Consider the following 19,343-nt stretch of genomic DNA (forward strand, 5'->3'; position numbering starts at 1 on the left):
TGCTAACATGCTATCTATAAAGCACATTTAATTTTCAATCTGTCAAAGGTATATGAATGCCACTTACAAAAAGTCACTGGGTTCAAAAGAGTGTCATAAAGTCCTGATATGAATGTTTTCATGTGTTTGATCAGCATTCCATGGTTGAAAATACCAAGTCATTGGAAAAGTCATGACACATTTTTGTATAGAAATATAGAAAAATATGTTATGACTTTTCTGACAACCCAGTACTTAGGCAGAAAATAAAGAGAATAATACATTTTTGGTAATAATACATTTTGGTAATAATACACTTTGTTTCCTAAAACAAAAATGACTAATGATGCTTTATATTGCTTTTGTTAAGCCTTCAGTAGTCAACCAGTTAGAAATACTCTGTTCTGCGACCAGCAGATTGCCTAATGGTTATGTCACTGGACTCCCACATAGTCAACTGTGGTTTGAGTCCTGGATTTGGCAGCATAAAACTCATGCTGAGTGCTTGTGCACACGTGCCCAAAATCCCAAGAGGAGAATGAGAAGGGATTGTGGTGTGGCCATCACCCCTGGGAGGGGATTAATCACTCTCTTTCTCTGTCTCTGTCTCTCCAGCAAACACACACACCCTATAGCAAAAATCTCTCTCTCTAAAAAAAAGAAAGAAAAAGAAATATTCTGTTTTGTCTCATGTTTGTCATTATAAGTTACACATTTTAAAAAATAAATATTAGCTCATAATTTTATTTATAAATTAATGTACAAAATATCAAGAAGCAATGATTTTGGATGTTTTCCTAAACTTAAGTTTAAACTTTTTTGTGAGCAATCTAGTTTGGTGTTTTAGAATATGAACAAAATGCTTAGGCATTCTGAACTTCAGTGACTTCATTTATAAAATAGAAATACTATTATGTTGTATATTAACTATCAGAATTGGAGAAAAATACATGCAGAGCAACCATCTCAATGTCTGACACAGGCTAAGGGCTTATAGTATTGTTGTATGAGTAAGATGTTAAATAAAACATGGCCTAAATTAATAATCTAGTATAGTATTTGAGATACTTCTGGTGTGGACTTCCAAACAACAAAATTTTTAGGAAAAACATTCAATATGAAAGATAATTTATCCTTTCTCACATATGAATATATGTAATAACCCAGTACTTGCCTCAAAATAGAAGCAATGTCTTTTGACAAGTAATCTGAGAATCATTTTTTTTTAAAGCTAGTCACCAAAAGTTAAATAAATTAGTGCTGATTCATTATAATTGAAAAAAAAAATAGGCACTTCTGATATAACTTGAATCTTAAAGGAAGGAACTCATTGAAAGTCTTTAAGTAACACTTTTTGTTAAAGGTTTCCAATTATCAATGAAAGAAATGAGTTTCTTAAATTAGTTTTTACATTTACTACAAAGGAATGGGGCAAGTAATGAAAGGTCAGAACTTTCTACATCACAGTTTAACTTATTATTTAAAAAGTTATTTTATAGTAGTATCTTAATATACCCTTTCAGTGCTTAATAAATTAATTGATTGGAATAAATTAACTTTTTATGTGCAAATTTATAAGGGCGATGGTTGGGGAGCTCATGGGTTTTTATTAGCATGACTTAAATTTAACCATTCACCATTTCTGAAAAACTTAGTTTGAGTCATACATAATAGCATACCTTAAGGACAATAAAAAAAAAAAAAAGGAAAGAAAAGAAAACTTGGTAAGGCAGAATTATCCAAATTTCTACTCTTATTTCTTTTTTTTTTCCTACCTAAGAAGACATCATGTTTCAAGTCAAAAAATAATGTCTCTGGATTCTGCTGAGCACCAGTAATATTATATTGATGTCATTTGCCTAGGAGAGTTAGGGCTCATGAAGACTCCAATTATAAATCTTAGATTTCAAGCCTTTATGACTTCCTCATAAAAGCTGCTATCAGTTTAAAATTTCTTATTCAAGGTCTTCTGTTAATTTCCCAATCTCAAATCAAAGGTGGAATAAACAGAAAAATCTGCCATCCAACAGACAATTAAGAAAGTCAAGTGGTGTCTTTCGGTGTATTTGACTCTGGTTATTTGCAGTAGTTGTTTTCTATGAAGTTGTCCCAAACACTGAATTAGTCAATAATAAACTATTTCTTCTAGAGGAAATACAGTATTAGTTTCTTTGGAGCCTTGGGTCAAAAGATTTTTTATCAATCAATACATAACTTTGTTTTATGCATGTTTCTGTTTAAAGATACCTTTTTATTAAATAATGTTGATTCATTATCATTGGCCTCACAGCCAGCAGCACTATAGCTCATGCCTGAATAAAGCTTAATACACATTTATTCTCATAAGGTACTTCACAGACGTCCTGTGCTTAGGAACACTAGGGAGTCCTCAGCGCTACATTTGGAGGCAGTGTCAACAAAATTAGCAACAGAAAATACAAAAGGGGAAACATTAAATTAAATATCCCATGCAGTAAACATAGTTTGAAAAGGGCACGGGATTGCAGTGTATGAGCTGAAACAAGAGGCCCCAGAGCTGTCTCTTTCCACTCCACTGGATATGTAGGCAACTAGGTAACTCCCAGTTTTTGCCTCTCTGCACATATTCATGAATGAACATAGAAGAATTGAGTGTTCTGAGCCCAGAGTAACACTACAGGTAGCAGGTAAGTCCATCTCCTTTCTTGTGGACACGGAGGAGGGGGGAAAAAAAGTACTGAGTATCGGGGCCAGAAGGTGGTGTAGTGGTTAAGGTACTGAACTTCCACATGATTGACCATGGTTCAAGTCCTGGACCTGGCAACTTGCTTTCTCACATGCCCTTTCTCTGTCTCTCTGGTCAAATTACATATTAAAAAAATAATAATAACAAATAAAAAAATAAATAAATAATTCTTTAAAAAAAGAAGTACTGAGTGTTGACTTTGTGATACAAAAGTTTTTAACGTGTAGATGAATTTACGAATAGTCTGCAAAAAATGAGGATTGATTGACAGTATATCTTTATTTTTTTTTTTTTTGAGATGTTTTCGCTATAGGGCGCGTGCGCTCGCCAGACAGAGAGAGACAGAGCGACAGAAAGCGAGAAATCACCCCCCAGGGGGGATGGTCACGCCGCAATCCCTTCTCCATTCTCCTCTCGGGATCTTGGGCATGCACGCACACGCGCCCGGCGTGAGTTTTAAGCCACCGGGTCCAGGACGCGAACCGCGGTCGACTACGTGGGAGTCCAGCGACATAGCCATTACGCTAACTGCTGGTTCCCGACAGTATATCTTAATGCATCAAAACGAATCCAAATTAGCGATCACTGTAGAACTCAGAAATCTAGGTAAGTGCAATTAGGAGTTATGGGAGAGAGGCTCCAGAAGAGCCAAGAGACTTTTGCCACTTTTCAGGCTTCAGTGGGTGAGAGAACTGCCTGGGAGAATCCCAAGACTCACAACTATCTTCCAGGACACTAATTACTTCCTGGGATAACAGTGCAACATACTGACCGCAGATTGGGCAGAGGACGGCATGTGACAGTCTAACGTGCCTCAGTGTATTTCATCCTATGGGATTTTCCCAATTTATAGGAAAAAATGTAGTAAATTTTAATACAACTTTTTGTCTGGTATGGCTATCCAGTGTCTGAATGATCAAGACCTGGATATTCCATTAAAATCAGTGAGAAGGGGAAGATGGCATAATGGTTACGTCACTAGACTCCCACATAGTTGACTGTGGTTCAAGTCCCAGACCTGGTGGCTTGAAACTCACACCGGGCACATGTGTATGTGTGTGTCATGACGAGCATGTGTGTGTGTGTGCCCAAAATCCTGAGAGGAGAACGGAGGGGAAGGGATCGTGCTATGGCCATCTTCCCTGGGGGGAAGGGATTTCTTGCATTCTGTCTCTGTGGTAAGTGTATGTGCCCTATGGCAAAAAATCTCTCTTAAAAAAATAATCAGTGAAAAGGGAGTTGGAATTTAACCTCCATGCCACCTGCTGGCTCCAGCTGCTTCTGAGCACTGGAGTAGAGCCTGGGACAGAGGTCACTCACTCTGGTTATCTTCTCTTCTGGGAGGCTACGGTAACATTTTATTTCCTATTGCATTAACATGTCTGTTGTATATAGCATTGAGTGTCTTTTAATAGTTACCAAAATGAGATCAATCATTCATACAAATGTGGAAAGAGCTTCATGTACACTTTATTTAGAATAATTAAAAATGTGACTGGTTTCTGGAAAGAAAATAGAGGGCAAAACAAAGGTTATTGTCTGGTATACACTTCAACAGAATCTATGTCAACATTTACCGAGCACCTAATACGATTCTGAGTATTCAAAAAATTACTTAATAATATTGACCTATTTTTTGATTAATAATGCACTGCCTAAGTATTAAAATCTGGCATTTCACTCTGTTTTCAAAGAATGAGGTTAATAAAAAATTTTTACAGGGCTTTATTTTCATAGATTTTTTTTATCAAACTTACTAAACTGCTTTTGCAAATTCTAGGCTGAGCTACCAATAAAGAAAATTGGCGCTTTATCTTCCTGATAAGAAAAGCAGGATTAAGTTGAAGTGATTTTCATAGTTGTCATTCATACAAGTATAAACTACAAAACACATTTTGGGAAGTTGAAGATGTTTCTGCATTAAGAATGTGGACTGCAATCTAAAGATGAATACATCACAAAAGAAAAATACGGTCCCATCACCACATATTAGCTCTGATTTTACCTGCCATCGGAAAATAATTTAGGAAGCCTCTTTGGTTTCTACAATTTAATTAAGGGCCTCCAACTCAAGAGTAAACATGAACTATAGCTTTGTTTTTCTTTCTTTGAATTCAAAGGGTGCAGTTTTAAAATCATGACATGCTGTAAGGAAAAGTTAAATGATCAGCAAGATCTAAATTTATTTGCAACTAGCTTGAGGATCCTGACAATAAGCCATTATTCCATTACAATGCTTTGAAGGATGAATCCAGCAAGTACAGGGAAAGCTAGGAAACCTCTATAATTCTGTCACTCTAAGGGCAGATGTATGAAATTTTATTGTACATGAGGTTTAAAAACGCAGATTTTTAAATGGGCTTGTTCAAACAGCCTACTTTGTAAGGGACGTGGGTGTGCGAGTTTTGTCACACAGGGGCCTCTCGTGCACATCTAATTGGAAAATATACCCCCCCCCTTCTAAAGCATAAGATGTTAGCAGAATTTTAATTAGGAAGCTGGGGTTTCAGATGCTTTTGCTGATTTGCTTGTAATAGCTCCGTCTGAAGTCCAATTACATATTTACCATCATTTATCTGCTGCAAATAGAATAGGAAACAGATTACATTTGCCTTCCAACACCCATCCGTGTCTTTCTGAGGTTATCAATTTACCTTAATCAGCCAAGTAATAATTTGTTATTCCAATAGGGATTCAAGAAATATTTCAGGTGCTTTGTTCATCCTGTTCATTTAACATGTAATCCTTAAAACATCATTAAGTGATGAAGAAAATTGGGAAGGAGTAATGTCAGTAATTTATCTAAACTGGTTCGAAGCCACTGAATGCCATTAGTCTATTTTATTTGCATGACTTTCTCCTGTGAGATAATGTTTATCAGGTCCAACTTAATTATGATTCTGTTTCTTACTGTGAATCTTGAATGGTAAAGAAACGAATGCAATGACATGCATTTCTTTCAGTGACTGTCACTCTCTCCATCTGAGGTCTGACTCCTTTGAAAAAGGAATTTCTTAGTGACCTATATGCTCATGTCAATGTAGGATTAAACTTTCTGTTTAACTAGAAATTTTGAAGAGGAGTTCAAATAGTCAACACCAAACTTTTATGCTTGACCCCAAATTGGAATTTACAGATTTACCAATTAAATAAATTATAGAAGGCCCAGTTAGATTTGAATTATTTCTAGTTGCTTATGTATATATACATTGTGATACATATGTATACTGAAATGGAAATCCTTACATGATTTTTATTTATTTCTTATTCATACACAGTTAGAAACTCATATTTTATTAGGCTTTCTACATGTACTTGCCAGAGAAAGACAGAAAGACAGAGAGAGAGAGAGAGAGAGAGAGAGAGAGGAGAGAAGGGAGAGAGAGAGAGAGAGAAGGGAGAGAGAGAGAGAGAGAAAGTATCCACAGTGGATAGTCATGCCATAATCCTGTCTTCATCCTCCTAGGATTTGGGCATGCGCACATATGCACTACACCTGCACCTGGCATATTTTTCAAGCTGCTGGGGCCGGGAATTGAACCAAGGTTGGCCATGTGGGATCTGGCTCTCCTAATGGTTAGGCTACTGAGCTAGCCCAACTCTGGCCATGTTATCCAAGATTGGAGTCCTTTAGGACATACAGTTGCAGAGAGTCTACGGTCCTGTGTGTGTGCCTTATGTTTGCTCCATCTTTTATTTTTGGAGAGGTTTTTGCTATAGGGCGTGCACGCTCACCAGAAAAACAGAGAGACAAAAAGCAAGAAATCATCCCCCAAGGGGGATGGCCATGCCGCAATCCCTTCTCCTCCATTCACCTCTCAGGATCTTGGGCATGTACACACACCTGGCATGAGTTTAAGCCACCAGTCGGGACTTGAACCACAGTCAACTACATGGGGGTCCAGCGACATAGCCATTACGCAAATTGCTGGTTCTAACGTTTGATCCATGTTTAATGCTCAGAACAACTGTTTAGTTGTCAAAAGCTACAAGGGATTAATTCTCTTTATCAATTATCCATATCAATATGCTCTTTAATTTCCTCTCACTCTGTCTCTTCAAAAAGTACTATTCTAGGGCCAGCAGTTGATGTGGTTAAGGTACTAGGCTCCCACATGGTTGACCATGGTTTGAGTCCTGGACCTGGAAGCTTGCAAATCATGCTGGGTGCATATGGGTGTTTGCCCACAGTCCCAGGAAGAGAGTAGAGGACAAGGGATTGTGCCATGGCCACCCCCCCTAGTGGATAATTTCTCATTTTTCCCCTCTGTCATCTGTCTCTGATTCTCCATAACAAAAAAAAAAAAAAAAAAAAGAAAAGAAAGAAACGAAAAGGAAAAAGTGCTATCCCATGCCAGTATAGATAATCATGCCTTTAACTATACATGTCTTTCAATTTTAATCTCCCTGTAGAAATAGTATTGTAAAATTGGCTCTGTGGAATGATTCTAAAGGGGACTAATTCTCCACATAGACTCCAAACGTCAGTCCACTGCTGGTATCCCCAGGGCATTGGTTTCAAAATCTGTGCAGATACCAAACTTGTCAAGTGCTCAAGTCCCTTATATTAAATGGTATAAGGTTTGTATTTCAACTATGCATATCCTTCCATATACTTTATATTCCTTTTAGATTTCTTTTAGTATCTAATATGATGCCTACACATCATTTAATTTGCATGGATTCTTGGTATGTGGCAAATTTAAGTTGTCCATTTGGATGTTTTGGGACCTGTTTTGTTTAACATTTTTAACTTGATTTGGGTGAATCTGAGAATAGGTAACTCGCAGGCATGATGGGTCAACTGTACTACTGGTGTGTTAAAACCTACAAATTATCAATGACTTCCTTATTTTACCCTCACCATCTTTCATCTTCCTAGAATGTATTTTTCTGCCTTTTCCATCTGGTTGTTCACCCTCTTCATTTATTGTTCCTGCCGGGGTCTATCTTTTCAGGTGTGCTCACTGCTCCCTGCATTGCAAGCTCTTCCTGTGCTCATCCTGAAAACGATGGAGAAATGGAAGAGAAGGGATTGTGGCATAACCATGCCACATTGGTAGGAGCTTTCTCCCTTTCCCTCTCTCTGTGTCTCTGTCTCTCTCTGGAAAGCACATGTTCCCTCTGGCACTTAAAACATAAACAAAAATCTTTAATGGAGTCTTGTATATACATTAGTCTCTTGCTAATTTCCAAAGTTTCTATTTCAGCGAAACGGAAGACAATATTCTTAAATACAAACTCCACACTAATTTACTCCTCCCCCAATGTTGTAAATAATGTTACCTCTATCTGGTCATCCCCAGAGTCAATACACATACGGGTATGCATCACTAGAATGAGCAGAAATAAATGTCTAATATTGACAAGTGAAGGAAAATTAGCAAAAATGTACTAGAGGATTTAAAAAAATGTATCCTCCAGGTAAAAAGTCCCAGTAACTAACTGATGAAACTAAATGAGGTCTCGTTTCATCAACTATAGATAACGCCTCTTTCTAACACACTCAAATTCTTTATAAACATTTAAAATACATTATAAAATTTCAAAATCTAGGTATTTAATAGCTCCATATCCCATAGAAGATGAACCATGCTTGGGCCTTCCTGGCTCTTTAAATTATTATGACTTTACTTTTGTTTTAATGCACCCATCAACTTTTGTTGGCGTCATTCATGAGCGGAATGCCTTACAAGTTCGTCAATACGTTCACGTTTCTATCATCCCATTAAAACTCTAAGTCCAGAGTTCTTAGCATTTGTGCTCAATAAAAAATCTGTCCCAGACACTCTACAATTAACCACTTAATTAATATAACTAATTCAATAGAACCTAATTTATATACTTACCATTGAGAGTGCTTCTATCAATCAAATTAGTATCAACTGGCCAGTAGCCTCCATCTCCATGACGACCTGTTTATTAGGGAAGCATGACAGCCTATTAGCGGGCGCACACCATGTAAGGACAAATGAAACCAAACAAACAGATAAAATGAGAAAAATTAAGGACACACTAACACATTATTTGACCACATTAAAAAAGTCCGACAATATAAATACTATCATAACTTGTGAGAAAATGTATGTTTCTTCTGTGAGAAAAATCTATCATGGAAATGGACTTTCTTAAACAAGCGGAATTCAATTCCTCTTTGTGAAACTATCCCTCTCCTTGTTTTTAAGCTGTCAATATTTTTGTTAAAGTGTCAAAAAAAAAAAAAAAAGAAAAGGTACAGTAAGGTATCAGTTTAAATAGTTTAAATGTTGCTCTCCTGACTATTTCAGAGCAGAAAGGACACAGGTCATAGCTCCTAGGTTTGAGTATGCGGCCACCCATCTAACAAGTGACACATGATTGTTACCATCCTACAAGGGGATGGCACATCTCATCTGTACCTTGGCCTTGGCCACTCTTTCATGCCGAATGAGAGGCCTGAGAATAAGATACTAAGGTGGGCGTAAAGTGTAGGGAGTATGTCACCACCCATATGATCTGGATATTTCTTTCCTATTTTTTTTGGAGAGGTTTTTGCTATAGGGTGCGTGCGCTTGCCAGACAGACAGAGAGAGACATAGAGACAGAAAGTGAGAAATCACCCCCCAGGGGGGATGGTCACGTCGCAATCCCTTCTCCTCCATTCTCCTCTCGGGATCTGGGGCATGCACGCACACGCGCCTGGTGTGAGTTTTAAGCCACCGGGTCCAGGACGTGAACCGCGGTCTACTACGTGGGAGTCCAGCGACATAGCCGTTACGCTAACTGCTGGTTCCCATGATCTGGATATTTCTCACAAATTCATCATGAAAGGAAGGAAGGTCCCTTTAGTATTGCATTACGGAGAACACTGCTTTCCATTAGGTGTTGACGAATTTTGGAAGTAGTGTTTAAGAGAATTGAGCCAGGAATTAACCAGAAATAATTATACTACCATCCAAAATTGAATGAATAGTGTTTCACCCAAGTAATCCCTTTTTTTATTGATATGTTTGTAGAACTGTAATTATTTGATTCGATTTTGAGTTCTAGAATATCTAGGCAGACCACTCACTTAGAGAAAAACATTTGAACTTTGAATCTGCATGCAAACCCATACCAGAACTCAGCTAATTCTCCATTTTACTTGCTTAAAAGGGTTATTTCTAAAAGCAGCTATACCCGGTGGATGATGTAGAGGAAGCCAACTGGGGCAGTCAGCTACAAAAACAGGATGTTTTTTTCACATTTATAGATTTGAGTTTTCTTCATCTCTATCACTTTCAAGTCCTGGTCTTCTGACATTCTTTTGCATACCAAACACTCCTCTTACTAAAGCTTTCCCAAGATCTCATCATTTTATTTGCAAAAGAGCTTTGAAGAAACAACTTGAAATCCTGTTAACTGACTGTAGACTCACAATTTAAAAAATTCTTTTGATATCAAGTCAGAGTATGTCAAGCTTCCAACAAGCAATGAAATAAGTTAATCCAATTATATTCTGTCTTCAGCATAAAACAGCACATTTAAAATCTTCTGTGCTAATAATGAATGTGAGTATGTAAGGATGGGAGCAAAAATGGTGGCTCCTGGGTGTGTGTTTGATAGGGAGGGGAGGTGGTAGGGAGATAAGCAACTGAAACGAGCAGAAATAGTGAAAGTTTTGGTGGACTGACTAAAATGTGGACAAGTCTAAGCCTTTCTCCAAATATCTTGTTTATGTAATTCTGACACATTTGGGGTTTCAATGAGCAGAGGATAAGCTTTGGTCATGAGCTACTTGTGAGATCAATGTTGAAAGAAATGAAACAAGACAGGAAGTTCTGTATGAATATCAGGATGACTCTGCTAGCAACGGAAAGCAGCTAACTTGCAAAGCAGTCAGCCAAAAGAAATGCTAACAACCCTATCACTTAGGCCAGTAAAGCAATAAATGATTCCTGTTGGGAGTAATCCTGTATTGGCTAGAAATTAGGTAGATAGCCGCAGAGGATTTTCCTTTTCCTCTAGCATTCTGACAAATATCTTTTTAATGAAGTTTCCAACTCTCCCTGCTAGTTTGTGGGAGATGCAAAAACAAGCCCACAAGCACATCCATATATTACCTAGACATAAAGTTCTATGAGCATGGCACCCCTTAGATTTAGTGAGGCTATTGATTCCATGGTGAATTTCAATAGATGGAAAAGAAATCAGATGTCATATAGGTCAGACTGCTAAGTAAGATAAAGGAAGTCTGGAAATGCTTCCAAATAGAGGTAGCTTCAACCTCGGGTGTTCTACCCACCGAACGTAGTATATTGACACGGATGAACTTTTTGTTGGTTATAATTAGATTGATAACACAAAAGAAAATTAAGTAACTCTTAACAAGCCCAATAGAAAGTACTTTAAAGAAATGTGATATCATCAACGAGCAAGATTGGATTTATGGTAATTTAGATTTCTTGCACCACTTCGGCAGAGAAACATAAAACGTATTTCTGGGCTATTGATGAGTCTGGGATCTCTTCATCCAAAGAACAAAATTTTAATTTTCTATGCTGTGAATTTCTGGTCTCTGAAACATGTCTTTTAAATTCCCGGAAGTATTCCTTTGTGGAATAAAAATAAGTAATAATAATAAGAAGGGATTCTCCCATGGCTTTAAGACAAGCAGTGCAAAGTTTTGAAATAGAACATTGTGAATTAAAGAGGAAAGGATACTGGGAGTTATTGCCTGGCATGTTAGAGGACTTTTAAGGGCTTGTTGCTATGGAACAAATATTGAATGTGTTTAATTAACTTGGTTAATTTAATAAGCACTGATTTAGTAAAATAAAGGCCTAATTAGAATTTAGAAGCTGGAGTAAATGTCACTTAATACAAAGATATAAACTACTATCCTATCCCACCGGTCTTAATTTTAATAATGGAGCATAAAACTGGTAATATTTCAGTCAACATTTATGAAATGTCTACTATAGAGAATAAATAGTTCTAGATCCTCAGGGAAAGGGTAGTATAAAAAGATAGATTAGATATGGATCTTACCATGACAGATATAGTTGGTTCATTGCATCTAGAGTCTATCCAGGCTTATTGGTGGCTAATATTAACCAACTGTAAAGGATTCTTAATTTGCTCTTACTTTAAAGATTTAAGAATAATTTAATGTATCTATTAATATAAATGTTTGATTTAAAATGATATAAAATATATCTGGTTTTATTAAAGAAAGTGCATGCAAATAATACATAATAAATTACTTTTAGTCATAGAACATGATGTATTCCACAATTACATCTATTTAAAAAGCCTTAAATTACTATTTTTGAATACTATATTAAATGTTTTAACATTTTCTCAAGTAATTCAATGATTTTATGAAAATTTTAACATAACTTTTTGTAAGTGATGTAATAAATTCCAATACATCTAGGGTTCTTTTTCAAATAAAGTTCAACGTGGTAAAAATAATTGAAAATGGGAAGTATGTGTTTTCTTTTCTTCCTTTTTTCTCTTTGTCTTTAAATGTCAGAAGGTAGGTGCATATACTAAGGGGGGGGGGAGAGGAAGAGGCCCCTATAGGGCTTGATCATATTACAATATCTTTTTCCTCCATTCCTCAGTCTCATGAAGGTCTTGTTATATGCCCAGGTTTTTAAGCCACCAGAGCTGGGATGGACTGAACTTCTACACTATAGGGCCAGTTCTACATTTTCTTTTTTTATAGGACTTAATAAAATCATGATTTTAATATGAATACAGTGATCAAAATGTACTATATAATATTATATCTTAGAAAATGTAAAGAAAAATGCTACATTTTATTCGTGTGTCCATATTCCTTTAATGACAAACATTGAGGGTAGGAAAATAGTTAAGATGCTAAAGAGTAATGAATTTATGTGTCACTTAATCAACTAGGAATTTCATGCAGATAATTACATCAAAAATAATAATAAAAACCTGCCAGAAAATTTTGATAATCAGAGCAAATATTTGCTACTTTTACCTTAGATTTTGAAACCAAGAAACGGTCGCTGCAGGGGGGAAAAAAATCAATGTGTAGTTGACTTAAGAAAGGAAGATTGTGACAGTTTTTGAGTTATTAAAAAATAGTTTGCATTATATTTAAATATATTTTATTTAGCTAACTCCTCGGTAGGTCACAATCACAACTTTTATGCTTCTGTCTTGTATTTGAATTAAAAAATATAAATCATAAATTCATTTAAGGAATTATATTTATTCAAAGTATAGATCTCAAAAAATAAAAGTATAGATCTCAATGAAGAGTTTTCTTTTGATCACTTTTGGGCAAGGGCCATGTAGCTTCCTTGAATAAAAGCTAAGGTTTCCATGATTTCCTTTGCTCTATGGATTGAGGAAATTGAGGAAAAAATGAACATAATTACTATGGCCTCATGTTAAAGAATATTCATTGTTTTATTCCTTAGTGCTTACCAAAGTGACATTTATACTGTATTATCACTGTTGAGTGACTAATATCAGATAGATAATTTGTAATGTGTTACTGATCTATACAACTATTACATTGTTACCATGATACAATTTATCTTTATGTTCTTGTTCTTGTTCTTTGTGTCACTAAAAATACTGTTTCTGTATTTGTATTTAGCTGTGTGGGTGCCTATGTGTGTATGTGTAAAATGAAACAGCATTGATGTTTATGTCAAATCCTTACTTGTAGCACACATGAGCAGATGGAGAATATTTCCCATGGTAAAAAGTTTACAGCACCTACCAAAGATAAATTCCACTGGGATTTCAGTGCTAGTGTCTGGTTTTTCTGTGTGGATGCTTATAAATTCAGAGAGGAGAGAATGGGAAATTAATCTGCAGAGGACATGGGAGAACCTGGAATGTGGTAGTTCTAATCTTTTCTTTAATCCATCTTCCCTGAATGGGATAACAGAGGGCCTTTCAGGATGCCAACCACACAATCAATCCCTAGAGAAAAACGTATGGCTCATAATCTAAATCAAATGGCAGCTCAGTCATCTAACAAATGCTCAACATATATCCTCTTCCAAGGATGCGACACACTGAGATATCTTCTTGATTTGAGAATTGGTTCTCTGAGGATAATGCTGGTGGAAGTGATGGATAATGCCTTGATTTTGTGTCTTGTACTCTAGTGGATAAAAATATCCATTAACATCACTTGAATACAGTTTTACTATTCCACACACGGATGAGATTGAGATATATTTAAAGTAAATGATTTGTTAGAGGCTGGAAAATGTGTCTAAAAATCAGTTTATCAGGCAGATGATAATACTGCTGACTGGGAACAAAGGCATCAGGGCATCAAAACCCAGGAAGCCAAATCATCACCAACACCTAGGGTATTTCAAATGTACATGAATAGAAAAGAACTAATGAATTTCCCCACCCTTACTTAAGGTTCTGCACATGGCTTTCAAATAAATATGCAAAGTTCATTGACTAGAAGACAATACAACATTACTGTTACATGAGGATCTTAAAAGTTCATGGACATCATGCCAGGCATGTGTGGATGCGTGCCCCAAATCCCAGGAGGAGAATGGAGGAGAAGGGATTGCGGTCTGGCCTTTCCCTCTGGAGGGGGATTTCTCACTTTCCCTTCCACTGTCTCTCTGTCTCTCTCCTGCAAGCACACATGCCCTATGGCAAAAATAGGAAATCATAAAAACAAAGCATTCTTAAGAAATGTGTATTATAAACAAATTACGTGTGGATTTCAATTTTTTTTTTACGCCAATATATCCTTGTACTTTAATGCCATTGTTTCCATGACGTTTTTCAAGTCCTTGTATATGTAAGGGCAGCTAATAAGGCTGCCATATATGGAACCTTGAGCGCAACAGATTTGTGCTGCTGTGCCGTCTTCAAAACCTTTGGTTGTATTTACCACCCGTGGAAAGTCTAAGAGCAGTAATTTGCAGAATAGCAATGTATTCGGTAACTATCCTGAGCGAGACAGAGTGCAAAAGAACAGCATTTGCCATTGCCCATCTTTTCCTTTAGAATTTTGCCATTCCAATTTCTGCCTTTATAAAATATGAGCCAAGTAGACTCCTGCTGAGAAACAAAAACATTTTTAAAGATTCTTTAGACCCCAAACCAAAAACTAAAATTATAGTTTCGTACACAAATATTGTCATGAGCAGAGTGATTGTATAATTATTATGAAAAATCTAGATTTTTTTTACTAAGAGATTTTAAAAATATTAATTGATTAATTGATTGCTATTTTTCAATTTGACCAGAGAGAGAGACAGAGAGAGAGAGAAAGGGAGAATGAGAAAGTAAGTCGTTGGATGCGGGATTCAAACCACAGTTGGTCTTGTGAGAGTCCAGGACCTTAATCACCATGTCACCTGCCAGTTCCTGAAAATCTAGACATTTTAAGAGAGGAAGACAGTACTATTATCAGTTTCACCTGGGCCTAGATATCAGCCAGGACAATCCTGGACAGATGGAAAACATGGGCATCCTAGACCTGGACAACTACAAACATGAATTTCTTATCCTTATCTCTGTTCTCTACTGACATTTCAGTGTGACTTTAGATCATGACTGTCTGAGCCTATGTGTGTTCTGACACTGAAAGAAAAGTTTCCTGAGCAACCTTATAATGTAGGGCAAAGAAATTTATAAATGAGTTGGACAGATCAACAAAACCTTTTAATCACTGGAAAGTAGTTAATTTCCTTCTTAAATATTTGCGGTGAGGAAAGCTCCTAAAGTCTAATCTATAACATAAAGGAATCTTAACTGTAATTAGTCTCCCTTTACCCAGTTGCTGATGAAAACTTGTCAGCTGCATCTGATCACCCACATCATAACCTTCCAAATATATAAAGCCTGGTTGTTTCATAGTTATTATAATGATTACTTCATAAGTTTACAATGAAACTTTTGATTAACAAATTGTTAACAGATTTTAAAAATATGTTACTTAATAGCATAGGGTCTCAGAAGTCGTCTTTCTCACCAGAGTATCTTACGTGCACTCTTGCCTCTAGTGCATCTGAAATAATGACCAGCCCAGAGGTCTAAGAGATCACTTCCAGATGCAGCTGTTCCCTTTATTAAAATCCAACGAGCATCTCTTTTCTCTAAATACGGGCATGTTTGTGGATTATTCACTTCCCCAAGAGTTAGCTCCTTTACCGGACTGCTATGTGGAGGATGACACAGTCTTTTGCGATCTGTAATGGAGCAACTGTTCTCAAAGGCACTGAATGATCCACGAAAGCCTCCCTGACCTGGGTGGTCTGCAAGCGTATTCTAAAATCCTGTGTGACACGTTTGTTTCAAGCAGTACAAAAGTAGCAGAGAGCATGAGGACTCTTTATCCTCCAAGTGACGTTACGCCTAGAAGTTGCAGCTGCAGCATGAAAACACTAACATGTGAGCAAGCAGCTGGCTGCACTGCTACTGTGTGTAAATAACAACATGTGAAGCACAGTATTTCTTTATTCATGTATCCATCCATGAACTTTTTTCTTTTTCTTTTTTTTTTTTTTTAGGTTTTTGTTATAGGGCATTATGTATTTGCCAGGAAAGAGAGAGACAGAGAGATAGTGAGAGAGAATGTGGGAAATCAACCCCTAGGAGGGATGGCCTCACTGCAATTCCTTCTCCTCCATTTTCCTCTCAGGATTTTGGACACACATGTGCTTGGCATGGTTTCCAAGTCACCAGGTCAGGGATTCGAGCCATGGTAGGCCATGTGGGAGTCTAGCTCCTTTATTACTATGCCACCTGCTGGCCCCTATCCATGCTCTATTCAACAATGTGTAGAGTAGGTCCGCTATGCACTAGGGATATAAATAACTATTGCAGAGGCCAGGCAGTGACACAGCAATAACACAACTGAACCTACATATGAAGGGTTTGGGGTTCAGGTCTCAGGACATCCTTGTACACTTTGGACAGAAGCACGTGTGCCCGGGAACTAGGGTGGCCAAGTTTGGGGGTGGTTAGTGATGTGAGTGCCCTGTTAGAGGCATCTCTCTTTCTCTTAGGAAAGAAATAATGTTTTTTAAAAAATGACTATCATAAGGACCAGCAGTTAGTGTAATGGCTATGTCGCTGGACTCCCATAAAGTCGACTGTGGTTCAAGTCTCAGACCCGGTGACTTAAACTTACTCTGGGCATGTGTGCGTGCGTGCCCAAGATCCCAAGAGGAGAAAGGAGGAGAGGGGATTGCAGCATGGCCATCCCCCCTGGGGGATGATTTCTCACTTTTTGTCTCTCTGCCTTTCTGGCAAGCGCATGTGCCCTATAGCAAAAACCTCTCCAAGAAAAAAAAATGACTATCATAGATACTTACAAATTAATGAGGTAAAAATATTCAGTGAATAATAATAACTACATAATAATTTAAAAATAATTAAGAGACTTTTTTTTATAATGTGCGGGTTTTTTCAGACCCCATTAGCTTTGCCGTGGCAAAGTATGAGACAGAAAGACAGAAAGCAAGAAAATCACACACACACGTGTGCCCAGCATGTGTTTTAAACTGCCAGGTCCAGGATTTGAACTACGAAGGACTATGTGGGAGTCCAGTGATGTAACCATCATGCCATCCGCTGGTTCCAAAAACAAACCTTTTATGTAGGTGACAAAGTGTGAAAGCCAAATAACTGACTAGTCATGTCTTGAAAATGTTAGATGTCTTCTCAGAGGAGGGAGCATTTGAGTCAAGACTGAAGAGTAAGTGGAAAGTTGTCAGGTAGAGAAAGGAGAAGTAGCTGAGCTCGGAAAGACAGGCGGAGAGGAAATATAAAATTCTCCATCTGTATTATCAAAGAGTCTAGAATTTACCTGTAGGGGACAGAGAACTGCTGAGGGTATTTTAAACAGAGCAGTGACTCAACTAAATATATGTCTTAGAAAGATGATTCTGGCTAAGAGTGGAGAATACATGAATTAGAAGAAAACGTTGCAGTCATGGAACAGTGAGGCAGAGACAGCAGCCCTATTTTATAGATGAGTAAACTGTAGCTCAGAAAGATTAACTAACATATTCAGGATTTGCATTTTAAGTAGCCAAGTCTGATGGCTCCAACGATGCTGATTTACTGTTAGTGGGCGAATTAATAACTAACAGGAGGAATGAGAAGGAATTACAACACTTCTAAAAGTTGATCCTGGTGTGAGAGTTTAGGTATGGGAATGTGATTTAAGATGGTGGCTCCATTCTCAATAGGGCACAGCACAAAACAAGCTTTCAAAGGAAAAGGACATATTTTTGTGACAATGTAGAGCACTGGGAAAAGTGAAGGTGCTGCTGCAGGAAAGGTAAAGCAGAAGTGGTCAAGGAGGCTTTGCAGGGGACTAGCAGTTGGCTATGTGGCTGGACTTCCATGTAGTCGACCGCAGTTCAAGTCCCAGACCCAGTGGCTTAAATTCACGTTGGGCACGTGTGTGTGCATGCCCAAGATCCCAAGAGGAGCATGGAGGAGAAGGGATTGCAGTGTGGCCATCCCCCCTGGGGGGTTATTTCTTGCTTTCTGTCTCTGTCTCTGTCTCTGTCTGTCTCTATCTATCTGGTGAGTGCACATGCCCTATAGGAAAAACCTCCCCTCCCCCCCCAAAAAAAAGAAAGAAAGAAAAAGAAGAAGGCTTTGCAGATGACTGACGTTCTTACTCCTTCAGGATCTCCCTTTCTTCCTAGCCCACAGTCTCCCTGCTTACCCTCCAAGAAGGAAATGATCAACATCATCCATCAAAACTGAAAGGGATCTATAGGGGTCTGGGTCCAGGGGAACATGCTAGGCTTTAAGGACCAGTGCATACAGTAGGCACTTAACATGTTGAAAAGCAGGAAAGCTTGGGACCCAGCAGATGGTGTAATGGTTTCATCACTGGACCCCATGCAGTCAACCGCAGTTTGAGTCCCAGATTCAGAGGCCTAAAACACATGTGGGGTGCATGTGTGTGTATGCCCGAAGTCTTGAGAGGAGAATGAAGGAGACAGGATTGGGGCATGGCCACCCCCTTGGGGGGTGATTCCTTGCTGTCTCTCTTTCTCTGTCTCTCCAGTGAGTGTGCATGGGTGCCATTTAGCAAAAATCTCTAAAAAAAGAAAAACAGGGAAGCCTGAAACCACCACCTTCAAGCAGAGAGAAATATGAAAATCCTCATCAATTTCCCTCTCCAACATCATGCCCTTTTTTGCAGAGTACTCTCATTGTCCCGAGTCCCTACTGCCAGACCTTACTACTTACCAAGCTTCTTGGCTTCCTGATTTTCCTACCCTATAATTTCTCTAAATAAGGAATCAACTACTCTTCCCCTGACATCATCTGTATTGATTACATTCTGCTCCCATATTTGAAGTCCAGTCTTAAGTTTTAAGAAATCTTTTCTACCACAGCCCACAGTGTCTTCCCCGTTGACCTCCTATAACATACATGCTCAGGCAATTCTACCTGACTTGCCATTTCATACTTTTCACGCTGGACTGAGTGTGCTAATATTCCCCTGCTAACTATACTCTAAGGGACTAGCAGATGCCATATGGTTGTGTCACCAGACTCCCACATGGTCAACCGAGTGGGTCGAGTCCTGGACCCAGCAACTTAAAACTCACACCAGGCACTTGTGCGTAGATACACAAGATCCTGAAAGAAGAATAGAGGAGAAAGAATTACAACA

At 37.9% G+C, this 19,343-nt stretch overlaps 1 protein-coding gene across 1 annotated transcript in view; it reads right to left on the reverse strand.

The window, feature by feature from the left end:
• The window catches only part of DCC (DCC netrin 1 receptor), a 521,919-nt gene that overhangs the window by 82,102 nt on the left and 420,474 nt on the right, over positions 1 to 19,343 (reverse strand). Inside the window, exon 17 of the mRNA XM_027769938.1 lies at positions 8,554 to 8,619. Coding sequence (XP_027625739.1) covers positions 8,554 to 8,619 — 66 coding nt within the window. The remainder of the gene's footprint in view (positions 1 to 8,553; positions 8,620 to 19,343) is intronic.

This window comes from Tupaia chinensis, unplaced genomic scaffold, assembly GCF_000334495.1.
Source record: "Tupaia chinensis unplaced genomic scaffold, TupChi_1.0 Scaffold000098_2, whole genome shotgun sequence".
NCBI lineage: Eukaryota > Metazoa > Chordata > Mammalia > Scandentia > Tupaiidae > Tupaia > Tupaia belangeri.